General features: G+C 51.2%; 1 protein-coding gene across 3 annotated transcripts in view; it reads left to right on the top strand.

The window, feature by feature from the left end:
* Nucleotides 1–18043, top strand: part of CRTAC1 (cartilage acidic protein 1) — a 165684-nt gene that overhangs the window by 120568 nt on the left and 27073 nt on the right. For all 3 annotated transcript variants that reach the window (XM_073019241.1, XM_007963771.3, XM_007963774.3), the window contains exons 6-11: nucleotides 2614–2748; nucleotides 5965–6110; nucleotides 9013–9149; nucleotides 12935–13017; nucleotides 13931–14031; nucleotides 14504–14672. In XM_073019241.1, the coding sequence (XP_072875342.1) occupies nucleotides 2614–2748; nucleotides 5965–6110; nucleotides 9013–9149; nucleotides 12935–13017; nucleotides 13931–14031; nucleotides 14504–14672 (771 nt within the window). The remainder of the gene's footprint in view (nucleotides 1–2613; nucleotides 2749–5964; nucleotides 6111–9012; nucleotides 9150–12934; nucleotides 13018–13930; nucleotides 14032–14503; nucleotides 14673–18043) is intronic.

Genomic DNA, 18043 nt, shown 5'->3' with positions numbered 1-18043 from the left:
GCTCCATTTGCATAGGTGAAAAAGGCCCATGATTTCCCCTGGGGGCATCTCTCAGAGGATGGGAGGCACCTAGAGACCAAGAGAACCCCTGTCTCAAATAAGCATGGTCACTTTTGGGAAACCTTTGCCCCATCCAGAGGCGGGTGGGGGTGAGGGCGGCCTGGCCTTTCTTTACATAGGTCTGCTTGAGCTTTATATTTTTAAAAATCAAGTTCCTCTGGAGTGCTCTGATAACTCTTTTTATTATAGTAAACAACCCTTTAGAGCAGTATTTTCAAACTTTCATGCGCACATAAACCACCCAGGGGTCTTGTTAGAATGCAGGTTCTGATTCCATTGGGGGCCTGAGATTCTGCAATTCCAGCAAGCTCCCAGGTGACACTCCTGCAACTGCTTCTCAGTCCTGGCTCTGAGCAGCAAGCTGCTGCAGCGTCCACAGAGCCCTTCATACAGCTCCTCATACAACATGAGGTTTTGAAATAATGTAGACACTGTGGAATGGCCAGATTGAGCTAATCAACATATGCATTACCTCACATACTTTTTTAATGTGGTGGCAACCCTTAAAATCTACTCTCTTAGCAAGTTCAAGTATATAGTGCCTTCTTACTAACTAAAGTCACCATGTTGTACAATGGATCCCTTGAACTTATTCCTCCCGTTAAACTGAAATGTTATATCCTTTGACCAACATTTCCCCAACACCCCTACCCCTAGCCCTTAGTAAACACTATTCTACTCTGCTTCTATGAGTTCAACTTTTTTAGATTCCACATATAAGTGAGATCATGTGGTATTTGCTTCTCTGTGCCCGGCTTATTTCACTTAGCATAATGTCCTTCAGGTTCATCCATGTTGTCACAAATGATAGGATTTTCTCCTTTAAAGCTGAGTAATACTATTACGTATATATATCACGTTTTCTTTTTCATTCATCCATTGATGGACACTTCATATCTTCATTCCGTAACTTGGCTATTGTGAATAATGCTGCAGTGAACCTCGGAGTGCAGATATCTCTTCAACACACTGATTTCATTTCCTTTGGATATATATACCCAGTAGTGGGATTGCTGGATCATATGGTAGTTCTATTTTTAATTTTTAAGGAGCCTTATACTGTTTCTTATAATGTCTGTACTCATTTACATTCTCACCAACAGTATACAAGGGTACCCTTTTCTCTACACCCTTGCCAACACATGTCATCTTTCATCTTTTTGATAATGGTCATTCTGACAGGTGTATCTTGCCTCATTTGGTCCTCTGAAAACCCCAAAGTAGAAAAGGCAGGTCGGACTCTCCCCCATTTTACAAATGAGGAAACTGAGGCTCAAGGGTAACGTAAATTTCCCAGGGTCACAGAGCTGGTTAGAAGCCAGGCTGGGGCTAGAATCCATGTCTTGATCCTGGTCAAGCCATTTTCTGCACAGTATTTCCAGTGTTTGGGGGCGTGGCTCAGGGAAGGCTTTCTCAGGGCAGATTTGTGTTCCTGGGAGCTGCAGGTGGGGCCTGGCAAGCAGAGAGCCTTCATTTGAAACCCACTGGGTGGGGGTGGTTTGTTCAGGACGTATTAAGGCTAGACTTCTTGACATAGATAGCTCAAATTTGATCTTAGAGACTTCAAAGCCCAATGTGGAGCTGGCTTGATTTCTTTCCTTTTTAAAAAACATATATACTTTATTGGATTTCTTCCTTTCAAACTACAGAAGCAGTTCTTGTTGCAACAAGTCAAACACTACAAAGACATTCAAAGAAAAAAGGCCAACTATCGTTTCTCTTTCCCTCCCCAAATCCTACCCCATCAAGGAAGGTAGCCAGTGTTCACAGCTTGGGGTGTGGCCTTTCCCGCTTTTCTCCAAACTGAATAAGCCTGCACAAACGTGTGTATCTAGAACTAGCATGTATTTTCCTATTTTAAAAAATAAAAGCAAGATCACACAATACCATTACTTGGTGAACTGCTGATTCTTTCAACCATATATCACAGGCACTCCTCCAAGTCAATCCATATGGATCTATGCAGTCTTTTTACTGCAGAATGGTTTGTCATATGGATGCTCCATACTCCGTTCAACTCCTTCACTATCAATGGACGTAATTGTTTAACGTCAAACAAGGCAAAGTAAGCATCCTCGTACCTACAGCTGGGACCTGTTCCTACAGGTTCTTAAAGCTGGGACATACCCAGTGGTCTTGACCAGCATACGTATGACTCAAAGTGGGAGTCAGGAGGCTGTTGGGGGATCTGTGACCTGACTAAAGTGGCATGCTTAGAGCTGGGTTTAGGATTATTGTGGGTTTAGGATTTAAGATGATTGTTCAGCCACTTCTCTTAGAAGGGGAAGGCAGGCGCTGACCTCTGTGTGGGGTCCCCATGTCCTGTCAAGCTCCTTCCTTCCCTCTTCATCAGTGTTCTCACCTTCCACGCAGGTTCATGGAGACCGTGAGCCCAGATTTAGGCTCAGGAAAGCACGGGAAGGAGAATTCCCTCCGGGCTCCTCTGAGGAGCCTCCAGTGCAGTTCCCCCCAGGCCTCAGAGGCAGCCCTGTCCTCCAGGTGGGCCTGGGGCTTTGCTTCTGCCTCTCACTGTGGGTCGATGTCTTTTCCTAGGGGGCCGAGGCGTCAGCGTGGGCCCCATCCTCAGCAGCAGTGCCTCAGATATCTTCTGCGACAACGAGAATGGGCCTAATTTCCTTTTCCACAACCGGGGCGATGGCACCTTTGTGGACGCTGCAGCCAGTGCGGGTGAGTGGAGACAGCCATGCCCTGTGCGCCCTGACCCCTCACCCCAGAACCACAGAGGACTCCAGACTTCCCTGCCCCCTCCAGCATGGTCTCTTCTGGCTGCAGGGAGAGCAGGACAAGTCATCGTCTGCACCACACAAGAGAAACGCTGCTTGTCACTTCCTATTCCCTAGCTCCCATGGCTCCAGCCACAGGGAGTGTTTGCTGCTGGGGAAAGGGGTCTGAAACTCCTGCCCATTGTCCTGCCCAATATCTGAGATTGCCCACGACCCTCCAAGTCCTGCTTGTGTCTCTCAGCATCAACCTATCCTCCAAGCTGCCTCTCCCCACCTTGGCCCCTCCCACATTTATCTTCAACATTCAGTTCAATACAGTGAGCATTCATGGAGCCCCTGCTAAGCATCAGGTTGGCACTGGGAACCAGGGATGCCCACTTGAATCAGGCTAAGACCACCCCACACACAGAAAAGGCATTGACATTCTAGAAACAGAAATAGACAAAAATATCCTCCTCTAATAAGAAGCAGGATAAAAGCCACACAAAATAGTGCCCCAGGCCCCCAGCTCTGCTTCTCCTCCTTCCTCTGCACTCATCCCCCACCCACCTCAGGGCCTTTGCACCTGCCATGGCCTCTGCCTGGACTGCCCTCCCCCATCTCTACCTGCAGAATGTCTGTTTAGCCTTCATCGTTCACCTCAAATATCACCTCTGCAGAGATTTTCCTGACTCCCCTGTGCCAACTAGCAGAGACTGGCCCTTCCTCCTCCTGCTGCCCCTGGCATGCACACCTCACTCAGGCTCCACATTGCCATCATGGTCTGTCTGTGAGCTTTACAAGGACCGGGTCACGGTTCTATTCATTCTTGACACAAAGCTTGGCATCCAGTGCCGACTCGGTAAATTCTGCTGAATGGCAAAGTGGACACCCTGCAAGTTTTTGGACGTATGATTACATCCCACGTGCCCCTGACCATTTCCCCCCACCTTGCCAGTGAATGGGAGGTTTGATTTCACCTCCTTCTTGGAGGCATGGGAAAGAGTTCTAGCCTGCAGGAGTGGTGAGTGGGATCTAGACACGTAGATGAAGGGTCCTGCAAGCTCTGGCTCTTGCTGGCAGTTCACATCACATCCCTGCACGTGTGCCAGTCCGTTCTCTTGGATTCTTGGACTTACGAGTACCTACCACCCCAGCTTTCTGCCCAGGAGCTCCATTGTGGGGACTTACTGGCCCAGAACACACACCCACCCCCAGCTTTTTGCCATTCAGCCCCCAATCTTACCTTACCTCTTGTCCCTCTCTGGCAAGGCTGAAGTTGGGCTCCCCTGGCCTGTCCTCCCACCTGGCTCACCCCTCCTAGTGCTATCCTTTGGCAGCAAATTTTCTCATTGCTGAAAAATCATAAAGCAAAGGGGAGGGGATAGTGGAGAAAATCTAGAGGATTTGATAAGGTGTTAAAGAGATGGAAGCAGAGGTGAGCGAACAAGTTGGAGTGGGAGAAGGTATCAGGCGGGAGGAGAGAGGAAAGGTGCTAGGCCCGTAATTGAAAGTCAGAATGATTGCAGGGGTTTAACAAGACATGTCAAGAGGGCATTCATCACCCAAACAGATGCTGCTGTGAAATGCAGCCTGGCACCGATTATTCCTGTGAAAGGGAACCAGCTCCTTGTCAAGGTGCCTCATAGATAGGAGAGAAATGGGCCAATGCAGAAGGCCACCGACATTTGGGCCAGGGAGTTTGGCAGAGAATTAATGGAGTGTTAATCCTAGAGATTGGAGGCTGCCCCTAGTCTCTGCAAACCCTCTTTCTCAAGCCCGGGTCTCACTGCCTCTTCTCTCCACTCCTCCCCCCAACTCCTTCCCTCCCCCAGGAGGACACTCAGCCTCCAGGGTTCTCAGGGGGCCCCACCCTGCCTTCTGGCAAGAGCTCCCTGTGTCCTGGGGTCTCTGATCCCCACAGCCTATTACATTGTCCTGTGGCCTGCCATCCCAGAGAGCCTGACGACCCACAGCTATTTGTCCTCTGAGAGTCAACATGGGTGGGAGCTTAGAGTCGCATTCACCCTTGTCTCTCAGCTATGCGCTGGCCAGTGGGCCGCTAGGAGGTCAGGCCATCGCTCTGGGCAAAGCCACCCTCTGTCCTCCCTCAGGACCCACTCAGTGGATGGTATAAGCAGGTGGCATTGGGCACAGAGGCTTCACTTTCCAGATCTCGCCAAGCATGCTGTGGGCTTCTCTGTCGTGGTTGTAGTATTTCCTCTGCTGTCACCCACGTCCCGGGTTTGCCTTCTGTCATGTTATTTATGTCTGTGCACTCATTCAGCAAGTATTTACTGAAAATTATCAGGCAACCACAGGCCCTGAGATAGACGTTGCGTGTACCCAAGTGAACTGAGAAGAGAGTCCTGACCTCATGGAATGTCAGGGCTAGTGGGAAAACCAGACCCTAACAAGTCAGCCACAAAGGAACATAACTGCACATTGTGATCAGCATGTTGGAGGAGAAGACTAGGAGGCTGTCAGGGAGACTGACAGGGTGGGCAAGATGAGCTGTCTCAGATGGGTGGTCAGGGAGGGCTTCCTGCAGGAGGTGACATTGTGGCTGAGAGCAGAATAATCAGGAGCTGGGTAACCTAGAGCTAGAGGGAGAGCATCCCAGGTAGAGTGACCAGCTTGAGAAAAGGCCCAGGAGCTGGAAAGATGGGGAGAGTGGGACCAGATCAAGACCAGATAAGGTGGACAAGACCATGGTCAGGCAGAGCCCTGTGCTCCCCAGGCAGGAATTAGAAGAATTAGAACTTTGCCCAAGAGGATTGGAGGGCGTGATCAGCTTAAGCAAAAGAGTGGCATGATCAGCTTAATGTCTTCCAGTGGCAGTGTTAGGGGTGGCTGGGAAGAGCCTTTGTTCCTCCAGAATTTCCCCCAGTCTCCCTCCCCCAACTCATGCCGCCCCCAAACAGGGTAAAAATAATATGCATGCTGGGCAAACACAGCTTGAACACAAGTCTCAGGTCTTCTTTTGAACCACATGACTGTCCCACCTTCTGCCCCTATAGAGAGCTAGAGAGCTTCTGAGACTGCAGCTGTGTCTCCCGTATCTCCTCCCGGGAATAAGGTGAGAGTCACCCTCCCTAGTTGCTTGTCACAGAGCTAGAGCAGGGCGTTTGTGGAGTGTACAGGGGATGCCGCCCTGAGAGTTCCTGCCTCTCCTCCCCAGGTGTGGACGACCCCCACCAGCATGGGCGAGGTGTCGCCCTGGCTGACTTCAACCGTGATGGCAAAGTGGACATCGTCTATGGCAACTGGAATGGCCCCCACCGCCTCTATCTGCAGATGAGTGCCCATGGGAAGGTCCGCTTTCGGGTAAGAAGGGGCCTCACCCCTGGAGTTCAAGACCAGCCTAGCCAACATGGCCAAAGCCTGTCTCTACTAAAAACACAAAAAATTAGCCAGATGTGGTGGTGCATGCCTATAATCCCAGCTACTCCAATAGCTGAGGCACAAGAATCTTGAGCCCAGGAGGTGGAGGTTGCAGTGAGCTGAGATTCTGCTACTGCACTCAGTCACCAGGCTGCAGGCTGGCATGAGCAGGGCTCAGGGCTCTCAGGGCCCAGGGTGGGGGTGGTGTGACAAGGAAGGTTACACCAGGGGATGAGGGACTACAGCTGGGCAGCTGTAGGAGCTCTGGAGCCAAAAGTAGGAAGAGCCAGGTCAGCAGAGGGAGGCAGGAGAGCAGCCTCCGAGAGGGGCTGGAGCCCTGGGAGGTGGGCTGCACTATCTGGATCCAGGCCACTTTTCCCGGTGGCTCCTGGAATGGATCCAGAAGCTAGAGCAGGGTGAGTGTTTGTGGAGTGTGCAGGGAATACAGGATGGCCTCCCCTGCACACTCCACAAAAGCCCAGCCTCAGCTTTTCAGACCTTTTCAGACTGACGTTCAGACCAAGGGCAAAGTGGTGGAGAGAATGGAAGATTGAAGCCATGGAGTTCCCAACAGCTGCCCCTAAAGACAAACAGCAGATGGCAGGCAAGGTGGCCTCCGAGCCCTCTCTGTGCCCCTCCCTGAGCTGTTGATAAAACAATGCCAAGAATTCTTCAAAAGGGCTGTTAGTGACAGTGATGGAGCTGCCACCAACATGAGGCGCACAGGTTTGGGACTTTCTCAGGGAGGACAACAGAGGGCATGGGCTGGTTGAAGCTGATCTCAGGGAGCCAAGACTGCTCTGCAGGTACCTAGGTCTGCCAGAAACCCCTGAGGAAACAGGAAAGTTCCAGGATTTACCTGAGGCTTGATGATCCCAGGGAAGTCCCCAGGGACCTAATTTCTGTGTGACCAAGAAGAGGCCACCCCTACCAAGTCCCTTCCCTGTAGGCAGCCACCTGGGGAGGCCCAGGCCCAGCCACTCCCTCCCTGCTAAGGCTTGAGACCCAGGCTCTGTGAGTTGGGGGGAGGCATGCCCTGAACCCAGGGCGGCTGTTGCTGGGATCTTGGACGATTTCCATCTTTATTCCGCTCTTGTTCTCACTCAGCTTCTCAACAGGGATGATCTTGCTGCCCTCCCTCCAGGACAATGTCTCGGAACATTTGGGTTTGTCACAGCTGGGGAAGGGAGTGCTCCTGGCATCTAGTATGCAGAGCCCAGGGACAGGGCTGAACACCCTGCAGTGCATAGAGCAGCCCCACAGCAAATAGTTATCCAGCCCCAAACGCCAGTGCGCTGAGGGCGAGGAACCCTGTTAACTCAGCCGATGGCCCCTCCCCAGAGCTCTCAGGAGCAATAATAATAATTAAATAAAATATGATAAATAAATGTCCCATTTATCAAGTGTCTTCCATGTGTCAGGAACTGTGCTAAGCTTAACATATATTATCTCGGAAGCTCGGGCATCGAATAGGGCAACCCCAAGGGGGCTATGGGAGGTTTCCATTTTTATAGGATCAATAGAATCACAATGGCTAGAGATCCTGAGGTCTTTTTGCTCCCTGGCTCTTCAGGCCTGGCTCAACCCACCCTGACCAGCTGGCCAGGCTTATTCAACCTCATTACTGCTCTGATGGAGACAGCCTCCTTCCTTGGCCTCCCCAGAGCAGACAGCTCGACTGCTGACCCAGCCTGCTCATCCCTGTGGCCGCCAAAGAGGGCCTGCAGCAGGAGGCTGAGAGCAGACCCAAGCCTGGGGTAGAGGAGACTCCCAGAGACACCACTTGTACCTTTCTCAGCCCTCTCCATGTGGGTCTTGGGACTTGGACAGGACCCCAAGGTCTTTAAGGGAAAAACCCACCTACTATGAGGATATTAAACTCAGAAATAGAAGGTTGCCCTTCCCAGCTCTCCTTCTGTTTCAGAGGCAAAAACACACAAAAACACGCCTGGTGCCCCAAGACCCTCCCAGCACTTTGGAGTTCCAGCTGGGCTATCCCGGGCCTGGGGTCTCCCCATTAGTCCTGGACAGGTGTAGCTGATACCACAACCCCCTCAAAGCAAATGTCTCAAAAAATAAAAATAAGAAGGCTCCCAAGAAACAACATAAGGTAGTAGAGGCAGCCAAATCCACAGCTACAGGTAACCTCTTTCACCTTCCCTGAGGCGGGTGGCAGTTAAGGCAGGACCGGCTGCCAGCGATCTGTCCCATGCCCACTCAGTGCCAGGCATTTTACATGCAATCCTCACAACCCAGGCAGCTATTACTATTCCCACGTTACTGATGGGGAAGGTGAGATCCGAGGGGGTTAGTAACTTGCCTAAGATCACACAGCTAATCAGTGGTGGAGCCTGGATTTAGATGCACAGAGATTTTCGGGCCCACCCAGCTTCTGACTCAGCGCGGAGGAGGAAGGATGCCTAGGAGAAAGGGCACAGCATCCAGAATCAGAAGCCCTGGCCTCCCCACTCAGTAGCTGTGACATCGCAGTTCCCCTCCTTCTCCAGGACTCGATTACCTCACCCATCAAATGGGAACGCTAATGTCTGTACTGCCTCGAGGGATGGACAGGAGGCATGGACAGGTGTGATCCAGACTAGGGAACGGCTAAGCGCTTCACTGGTGTCTATCACGACTGTTATTCTTCCCTCCTTCTTCTGGTACAAGCAGCCTGAGGTCTGTGTGATCCTAAAGGCAGCCCCCAGGTCCTTTTGAGGAGGCAGGAGAGGAGCTGTTTGGTTGGGCTGCCTCTTATTTTTAATTGCCCCCACACTCCATAAAGGAGAGCTGGCCTCCTGCCCGAGCCCACTCTCCTGCCGCTGACCCCCAGCTTTGTTTCCTCCAGGATATCGCCTCGCCCAAGTTCTCCATGCCCTCCCCTGTCCGCACAGTCATCACCGCTGACTTTGACAATGACCAGGAGCTGGAGATCTTCTTCAACAACATCGCCTACCGCAGCTCCTCAGCCAACCGCCTCTTCCGGTAGATGCTCCATCCTGGCTCGTGACCCTTCACCCTTGACAGCTGGTGGGAGGAACGGTCAGGGAGAAGGTTTAAGAATCAGAAGGAGAGGGTTCCCAGGGCCAGGTGGTCAGGCCAAGGTCAATGCAGGTCCCCTGATGAAGAAACAGAAAGGAGGGAAGGACGAGGACTGGGCAAGAGGCTGTGGGAATGCAGGGCGTAGCCTGGTCAAGGAGCTGGCCTCTGCTATTGCAGGGAAAGGGAAGAGGAATGTGGCCCAAAGTGTGCCCAAAACCCAAGCGCCACAAGATACAAAGCCACACTACCACGAAAAGGGACTACGGGATCCAATCACTACCACGAAAAGGGGCTACAGGGCCCAAGTAAATACAGGTTTATTTACTGCAGGACTTCTCAGTGCCTTTAACTTGACCATGAATATTTTAATTTTCCAAAAGTTGGATGGAGTATTCCAAATAGGCCTGATCACAGGGCACTTCTTTCACAGATTTTTCTGTTGAGATTGGTGTTCTGCAAACCATCCTTTGGGAAATTCTGGATGACAAGGGGTCCTGGTAGACAAGGAAAAGGGTCTCAGAAATGGAGGGAATGCGCAGGCCTCTGAGCAGTGTGTCTAGGGAGGAAGGGCTGGATTTGCTGTGGCAATATTTCTCCAAGGGAACATCCAGAGACCATTGGCATCAGAATCACCCAGAGGGCTTAAAGTACAGAGTCCCGGGACCTGCCCCACATCTCCTGATTTAGAATCTCAGGGGGTGAGGCCCAGGAATCTGTATTTTAACAAGTACAGTAGGCACCAGGTGACTCTCATCACATTGAAGTTTGAGAACCACTGTTGGGGAACTGAGCTCAGGGTCTCCTCATGAGTCCTGGATAGGTGGAGTCCTGGGCAGGCATGTGGCCTGAGATGTCCCTGTTCCTGGCCTGAAACATTCCGAGAGGTCTCAGGACCAGGTGGGAAAAGGCGGGTGGGCCAGGGCCTTGCATCCAGGACATGTGCCAGATCATCTGCTTGGACCCCCAAGACCCCTACCCCATCTCCCGGGAGGGTCCAACTATTTATACTAAAAGGCAAGAGTGTGACTACACGTGTTTTAAAATATAATTATTAACAAAGCATCAATTCTGACTGGATGTAATCACCCCCCAAAGGCGCTAGATTTACTAATTAGGTGCCTTGCAAAAAGCTTATTCACAACTTTCAGATTAATTGCAGAAGATCAATTGCTAGTTAACAGAGACACTGCTTTCCTTCTCTGGCTAATAAAGTGTCACTCGCCAGGAGGATGAGGACTGGGCACTGAGGAATCTAGTGCCTCTGTCTGTGGCTCTAGAACCTAGGAACCTCCCCTGTCTTCCTGCCCATCCAGCCTGCTTCACATCTCCCAGCGTCCCCTGCAGCCGGGAGACAGGGCTGGGAGGGAGTATAAGCAGGCTGGCCCAGAGCTGTCAGTGGACAGAGCAAGTCACCACGTGGCTGCCCAATGGGTTAGTGTGTTTGCTTCCACGCAGCAGCAGCAGAAGCCACTTCCCAGGTACGTGGCTGTGCCCCAAATCCCCGTGGCAGATGGCTGGGTCCTGAGCACACAGCAGAGAGGAGAGCAAGAGGGGCTGCAGCTGGGACTGGCACTCAGCTGGCAGCTCTGGAAGTTTAACCCCCAACTGTCCCACACCACAGGGGCTTTTCACCTGTCACTGAACAGGCATCGTCGGCTCGTTGGCCCTGGTGCTCTCCAGGAACACGCCAGGCACTCTGTGGGGACACAAAGCCTCAGTGTGCTTGAGTCTGCACGTCCTTTAATGATACCTGCAGCATCCAGGGAACTCATCACCCAAAGAGTCACTTAATGAGAGTTTAAGGGAGCCGTCTTAATAATCACAGCACAAAAAAAAAGAAGGAAAAAAGAAAAAGAATCACAGAGGCAAAAATGCATGAACAGGGACACTCCTAGGCCAACCGCCGTGTGCAAGGTCACCCCCTTTTGCATGTAGCCATGTCTCCGATCTGCTCTTAATTCTCCACCACCATGACACCACTCCTGGTCTCCCATGGAGATTCCTGCACCTCCTCCAGCTGCTCTCCTTGTTTCTAGTCCTGCAGAGAAAATGCAAGTCTGGCCACACCCCTTTCCCACCGAAGATCCTCTAGAAGCTCCCCATTGCCTTTGGATGAAGTCCAAACTCTTTGACACAACCCACATAGCCCGGCTCTGTCTCCAGCCTCGTCACTTTCTACTTCCCTGTTTACATCTAAGCAGCAGGCACAGCAAGCTTCCTTCAGTTCTGGGCTCTGCCAAGCCTCACCCTCAGGCTGCCGACTCCCTCTAGCCCCCAATTCTCCCTCTTCATTTGAGCGACATGTGTTCACTCGCCATGGTGGTCTCAGCTTAGCTGACCCGTCCTCTAGGGAACCTTCCCTAATTGCCCGAATCTGGGTGAGCTTTCCCAGCTCTGCACTCCCCACGTCCCACTCTCCCTGGGCCTTCAGCCCTCTGAATGGTGGTTCCTGTTAACACGGACTCTGAGCTCCATCCTTTCTACTGTGCACCGTACTTCATGCAGGGCCCCGTACACAATAGTTGCTGCCTAAGAATGTGTTCAAAGAACACAGAAATGCAGTGGAATTGCTGGGTGTTATCCTTAGGACTCCTTAACTGCATTGTCACCTGAACCAAGAAGCGTCTCTGCACAGCTGTGGCAGAGGCTGCAGGACACAAATGGTCAAAGAGACTGTGGGCATCACACCCATGCACATCAACACACAAGCCCACCTCATGGGGCATCTGCCAGCTCTCTCTGCCACCCAGCCACCAAAGGCTCCAGCTCAGGGGACCCCAACCCCCTCCTGAAGCTATGACTGTATCACAGCCCTCTGGTGTTTCTCACAGGCAACCTGCAATGTGGTGGGAAGTGCGATGCCAATTCTTCCTTACGCCCTACCCTCCCATCATTGCCCCACACATCTAGGGCAGAGCACCCAAGGCTATGAGAATACGCCAAGTGAGAACAATTCTAGAGGAAAGCTCATGGCCATCATCAGCTAAGTGTAGAGAAAGAGCAGGACGTCCCTAGCAGACGTTTCTGAAACAATGCCAAAATTCAGAGTTCCAAACAGACAGAACCACTGCAACCCAAAGGGACCCCTTTCCTCTCTTTGCCTCTGGAATTCACCTTTATATCCTGCAGACACGTGCTTGGAACTTTCTGAGAGCCGAGCACTGTGTTAGATACTGCAAGAGATGCAAAGATGAATAATGCAAGGTCCCAGGCTGCAAAGAGCTCACATTCTCCCAGGGGAGATCAGATGCATTCATAGAGAGCTGTAACACAGGCAGAAAGTGATAAAGCCCATGAAGAAAGAAGGGATTGCTTCCAGCAGGATGGTCCAGGAGGGCATGGAGGAGGTGGCACTGAGTGGGGTTAAACCCTGGGTAGCATCCAGAACTAGGAAACCCAGGGGCCACTTGAAGGACAAGGAAGGTCGGTTGAAGGAAGTTCTGTCCCTGCCCCTTCTTCATCCATCAACTGCCCTTCCCCAGTCTGCCTATAATTCATCCATTAGAGAAGGAAAAATCAATATTTACCAACATAAATTAAAACCTAAGCAAGGAACAGGCAGAGTGTAGGCAGGGTCTGGGAGCAGGGAGTGACTCCGTGGGCAGCCAGGTGGCAGCCCATGCACATTGGGACCCAGGGATGTGCAGGGGACAGAGTGGAGCAGGTGGGTCTTCAGGTCCAGGGGCCTCTGAGACCCCACCAGAGCAAGCCTGTCTCCTCTCCTGCAGCGTCATCCGTAGGGAGCACGGAGACCCCCTCATCGAGGAGCTCAATCCTGGGGACGCCTTGGAGCCTGAGGGCAGGGGCACAGGTGAGGGGCACCTGGGGGATCTGGCCTGCACTGCCCCCTTAGCACTGTTCATACCCTGGGACGAGGGCGGGAGGGATGGGGCAGCCAGTCCCACGGCAGAGTCTCTCCTGTCCCTGCCACACTGAGGGCTGAGACTCAAGAGCAGGGGACAGCATGGAGATGGGGGAACCCTGGGGACGGCTAGGCAGGAAACAGAGGGGAGGATGGTCCACTCCCCCAATCCCAGGCTGATGGGGCCAGGGGAATGAGAATCTGTGTATCTGTGGGCAGGAGCTTCTCTGGCCATACCTTGCCAGGTGGGGACGGAAAGGAGAGGAGTGAGCCCCTTCTGCTCTCAGGCAGAGGATCTTGCCATCTGACCCCTCCCCTCTTTGCACTCAGCTTGTCAGGCAGAGCCCTGGGCCAGGAGTCCCAGAACCCAGCTCTGACATTGCCTCACTTTGTGGTCTTGGAAAAGTGGTTTTACCTTTTGGGTGTTCTCCACATTCAAAAAATGGGGATAATTATATCTGTCCTCTTCACCTCTTTGGGTTGTAATGACAACCAAAAGGAGCCTGTGTATATGCAAACACTTGATAAATTGACAGAAAAATCTATGCAAATATAACAGGCATGTATTATTCAAACCATAATAGAAAGACCAGAAAGAAGCCTATGTGGTGTGAGTAATTTGCATGCACTGTCTCCATGCAAAGACCGGGGGAAGGAAGGAAATGTCTGTCCCATGAGTCCTATCATGAGTCGGCTATTAGGAAGGATAGGAGATGGGTGCCGAGCCCCAGCCTTCCTGCCCCGGTGCTGCGCTTTCTCTGACCCCGCACCCAGGGCTGTGGATACTGCACTTGGTTGGGAACATCTCTCCTCTGTGGGTCTCCTGGATGGCGACCAGAGGTGAAATCTGCATTGTTTGTAGGGGGTGTGGTGACCGACTTCGATGGAGACGGGATGCTGGACCTCATCTTGTCCCATGGAGAGTCCATGGCTCAGCCGCTGTCTGTCTTCCGGGGCAATCAGGTGCGCTCAGACCTCAGGAGCCACAGACCCCAGCCCTGTGCGCTCTTGGGTACCTTAGGTTGGTGAGGGCAAGGCACCGGGGTGCTGGCTTGGCCAGCATGGTGGGTAATGGAAGCCCTGGGCCCTGGAGGAGGGAGGTAAATTCCCAGCAGCACCAGGAAGCTCAGGAAGGGCCACCTTGGGAGAAGCCCTTGCCTCTCTGCCTTCCACTATCGTTTCTCTGCCAAACACTGTGCCCTGAGTCCCTCGGCTTTTGTCTCCTCTATCTGCAGTGCCTCTCCTTCATTCAGTCAATCTGTCTTTGCCTCATTCGTTTTTCTCGCCTGACTTCCTCTTCCTCTCTTTTTCCTCTGCCCACTTTCTTCTCTTCCTCCTTCTTCTCCCTCTCCCCCTCCCATCCTCCCTTGCTCCCTGCTCTTCCCACCCACCACGCTGACGCCCACCGGGTGTCTACCTCTCACTCTCCCTGCAGGGCTTCAACAACAACTGGCTGCGAGTGGTGCCACGCACCCGGTTTGGGGCCTTTGCCAGGGGGGCTAAGGTCGTGCTCTACACCAAGAAGAGCGGGGCCCACCTGAGGATCATCGACGGTGGCTCAGGCTACCTGTGCGAGATGGAGCCCGTGGCACACTTTGGCCTGGGTGAGTAGGGGTCCGGTGGGGGATGGTGAGCTGTTGTCAGGACAGCGGGATGCTGACTGATTCAGGGACTCACAGCCCGAGCATCCTTGGGCACCGCTCTACTGTGACAGCCATGGTGGACACCAGCTACTGGGGACAAACCCTGCTCTGAGATGAGCCTGAGCTCAAGAGGAGGCGAGTGGGAAGTGCTGGTTAGATTTTCATGCATCTCACTTGCAGAAGTCCCCACCCCAGTGCCTCCGTGGAATTAGTTCACCTTGGGGTCAGAGTGTTTAATCCTCCATTTGTTCAAGGCTGTAGCCTTGTTCAAATGCTGGGCTGCACCAAATGTGTCCAAGCCAGCTGTTTCCCTAGCCTCTTGGGAGCTGGTTCAGTCTTGAACAGAAGGCTTGGGAAACCATGCATTCTCAATGGGAGTGAAGTCACCCCAAAGAGGAGAGAATGGGTTCTTGGCAGGAGAAGGGGGATGACAAAATCCTATCTTTTTTTTTTTTTAATATGTAAAAGCATCAGGGGCCAGGTACAGTGGCTCATGCCTATAATCCTAATACTTTGGGAGGCTGAGGCAGGTGGATCCCTTGAGCTCAGGAGTTCGAGACCATCCTGGGCAACATGGCAAAACCTCATCTCTACCAAAAGTACAAAAAAAAAATAGCCAGACGTGGTGGCACATGCCTATAGTTGCAGCTACCCGGGAGACTGAGGTGGGAGGATCACCTGAGCCCTGGGAGGCAGAGGCTGCAGTGAGCTGTGATTGCACCACTGTACTCCAGCCTAGGCTGGAGTGAGTGAGACTCTGTCTCAAAAAGTAAAAAAGCATCAACAAGCATGTAGCACATAAACAGATATACAGTATATCGGTGGCATTAATGGAACTATCACTACACACCTATTAGAACAAAAATTAAAAATAGTGACAATACCAAATGCTGGCAAGGATCCAGGTAGCTTCTAGAAATCAGAGAAACTGGATCTCTCCTACATCCCTGGTGAAAATGTAAAATGGCACAGTTACTCTGGAAAATCTTTTGGCAGTTTATTTTAAGAAAACAAAACAAACCTAAGCAAACAACTGCTACTCTATGACCCAGCTATCATATCCTAAGCCACTTATCTCAGACTAATAAAAACTTATATCCACACAAACATCTTTACATCTGTTCATAGTATCTTTATATTAATAGCCCGGAACTAGAAACAACCTAGGTGTTAATAGTTCAAGCGACTGTGATACAGCCCTTCCATGGAATATTACTCAGCTATGAGAAGAATAAACTATTGATACGTGCAAAAACTGAGTAGATCACTGGGGCACTATAGTGAGTGAGAAAAGGGGAGAAAAGGCTCATCTGCAAAGGTCATGTATGGTAGATTTTTGTTTACATAACATTCTCAAAATGACGAAATTATACAGCGGAAAACAGATTGGTGGTTGGCAGGACTTAGAGACGTCGGAAGGGAGAGGAGTGGGTGTGACTATCATCAAGGGCAGCCCGAGGGGATCTTTGTGGCGCCTCTGGCGGATCCCTGGGTAGGGAACCTGCAACCATTGGGTGAAACTGGGTGAAGGGCACAGAGGCGCTTTTTGTACTATCTTTGCAACTTCCTGTGGATCTATAATTATTTTAAAATACAGCATTTTAAAATAAATGTATGGGGGTAATTGGGGAAAAAGTCTAAAGAGTCTTCTGGCAGGGTGAGGGGATTACAATGACAGAAAAAACATTGAGAAACACCAGTAGGAGTAGAGGAACCCAGAGTGTCTTCACTGAAACACAATGGTTCAGAAAGTGCTGGAGTCAAACATTCCTAGGTTCAAAATCAGACGCCTTCCCCAGGTGTTCGCACCTCATGAGATGTACCATTTTAATATAAAAGGAATAGGCACTATGGTCTCAAATTACTGAATACAAATGTTAATATTATACACACATCATATGTGCAGAAAAAAAACTGAAAGGAAATGCAAAAAGTGAGAACAGTGATTCTGTCTGAGTGGCTGGATTAATATAGTAACTCTCACTTATTCCAGACACAGTGCCAAGCACTTCACTCTTATTACTTCATTTAATCCTCATGACTACCTTGTGAGATGAGCAATATTATCCCCATGTTACACATGGGAAAACTGAAGATCAGAACAATTAAGAAACCTGCGGTCACATGATACTATATGGCAGCACTGGGATTCAAACCCAGGCTTCCTTCAGCGTGTGGTTTTTATTTTCTTCATATGTTTTGTTGTGTGTGTGAGCTCCATTTTTTATAGGGAACACATAATATTTATGTGTAGTCTGAAAAAGAAGCAATAAATATTTAGGGGACCCAGGGCCTGGTTATATGATCGTTTTCTTGGGCTATTTCACCCTGGATGAGTCAGCCTGAGGTTGGAGTGTTTATCACTCCTAAGGCAGCTATATGCTAAGCTGGCCCTAAAGGCACAAGACACCTTTTAAATACATAGTCCTGTCTTGCAAAGTAGCAGCAGCCGACACTTATCAAGCAATTAGTATGTGCCAGGCACTGGGCTGAGTGGTTTGCCTGTCACGTCATTTGATTTTCACAACTTGAAGAATCAGGTATCATAACCCACATTTTACAGGTCAGAAAACTGAGACTGAGGTCAAGTAACTTGCCCCAAACCACACCTCCACAGAGTAAGGAGAGCTAAATTTGGATCCCACCTCCCGACGCCACGGTCTGAGTTCCTGACTGTGACTTAACACCTCTAGTAGCTGCTTTGTGCAGCCAGACAAGCGGCAAGGTGACCGCCATGGTATCATAGGTGGCTGTTTATCCAGGCTTCTGGTTGGAAATCAACTCCCCTACTCCATTGTGCCAGTAAGGACATTGAGGCTTACCTTGTAAATCAATGCCAAGGGCAGGATGGGGGCTGAAATTCTCCTTCCCCACATCTCAGGGGCTGCCTCTGCTATTTTAAGTGGTGTATTAGGGACCTCACTTGGTCCCTTCTCTGGCCAGAATCTGCCCTGCCAGGAGAATAACATTGCTTTCTTAACTGGCCAAGTCATATGATGGGGAGAAGGGGGCTCAATAGTCCCTTCTGGGCACCTGCTCCCCACACTCAGTATTATGCACACTGCATCTCATTGGGACCTCCGCCTAGTGCCAGTCCTTGCTATTTTGCAAAGCCCTGGGATTTGTTCTTCGTCTGACCTCTGGCTCAAAATGCTCTAAGGGGCCTCCCAGCAGACTCCTCTCTCTATTGACAGGATCCATTCCCAGCGGCACTGGAAGGCAGGCTGCTCTAGGGATAGGCCCCTTGGGTCATGAGGCGCCTCTGCAGATGGCCAACCCAGCCGCCAGGGACACAGTGAGAGGCGGGAAGTTCCATCCCTGCAGCTCCAAGG

This window comes from Chlorocebus sabaeus, chromosome 9 (genome assembly GCF_047675955.1).
Source record: "Chlorocebus sabaeus isolate Y175 chromosome 9, mChlSab1.0.hap1, whole genome shotgun sequence".
Taxonomy (NCBI): domain Eukaryota; kingdom Metazoa; phylum Chordata; class Mammalia; order Primates; family Cercopithecidae; genus Chlorocebus; species Chlorocebus sabaeus.
Note: the sequence above shows the minus strand (reverse complement) of the source record. Positions and strands in the feature narration are given on the sequence as shown.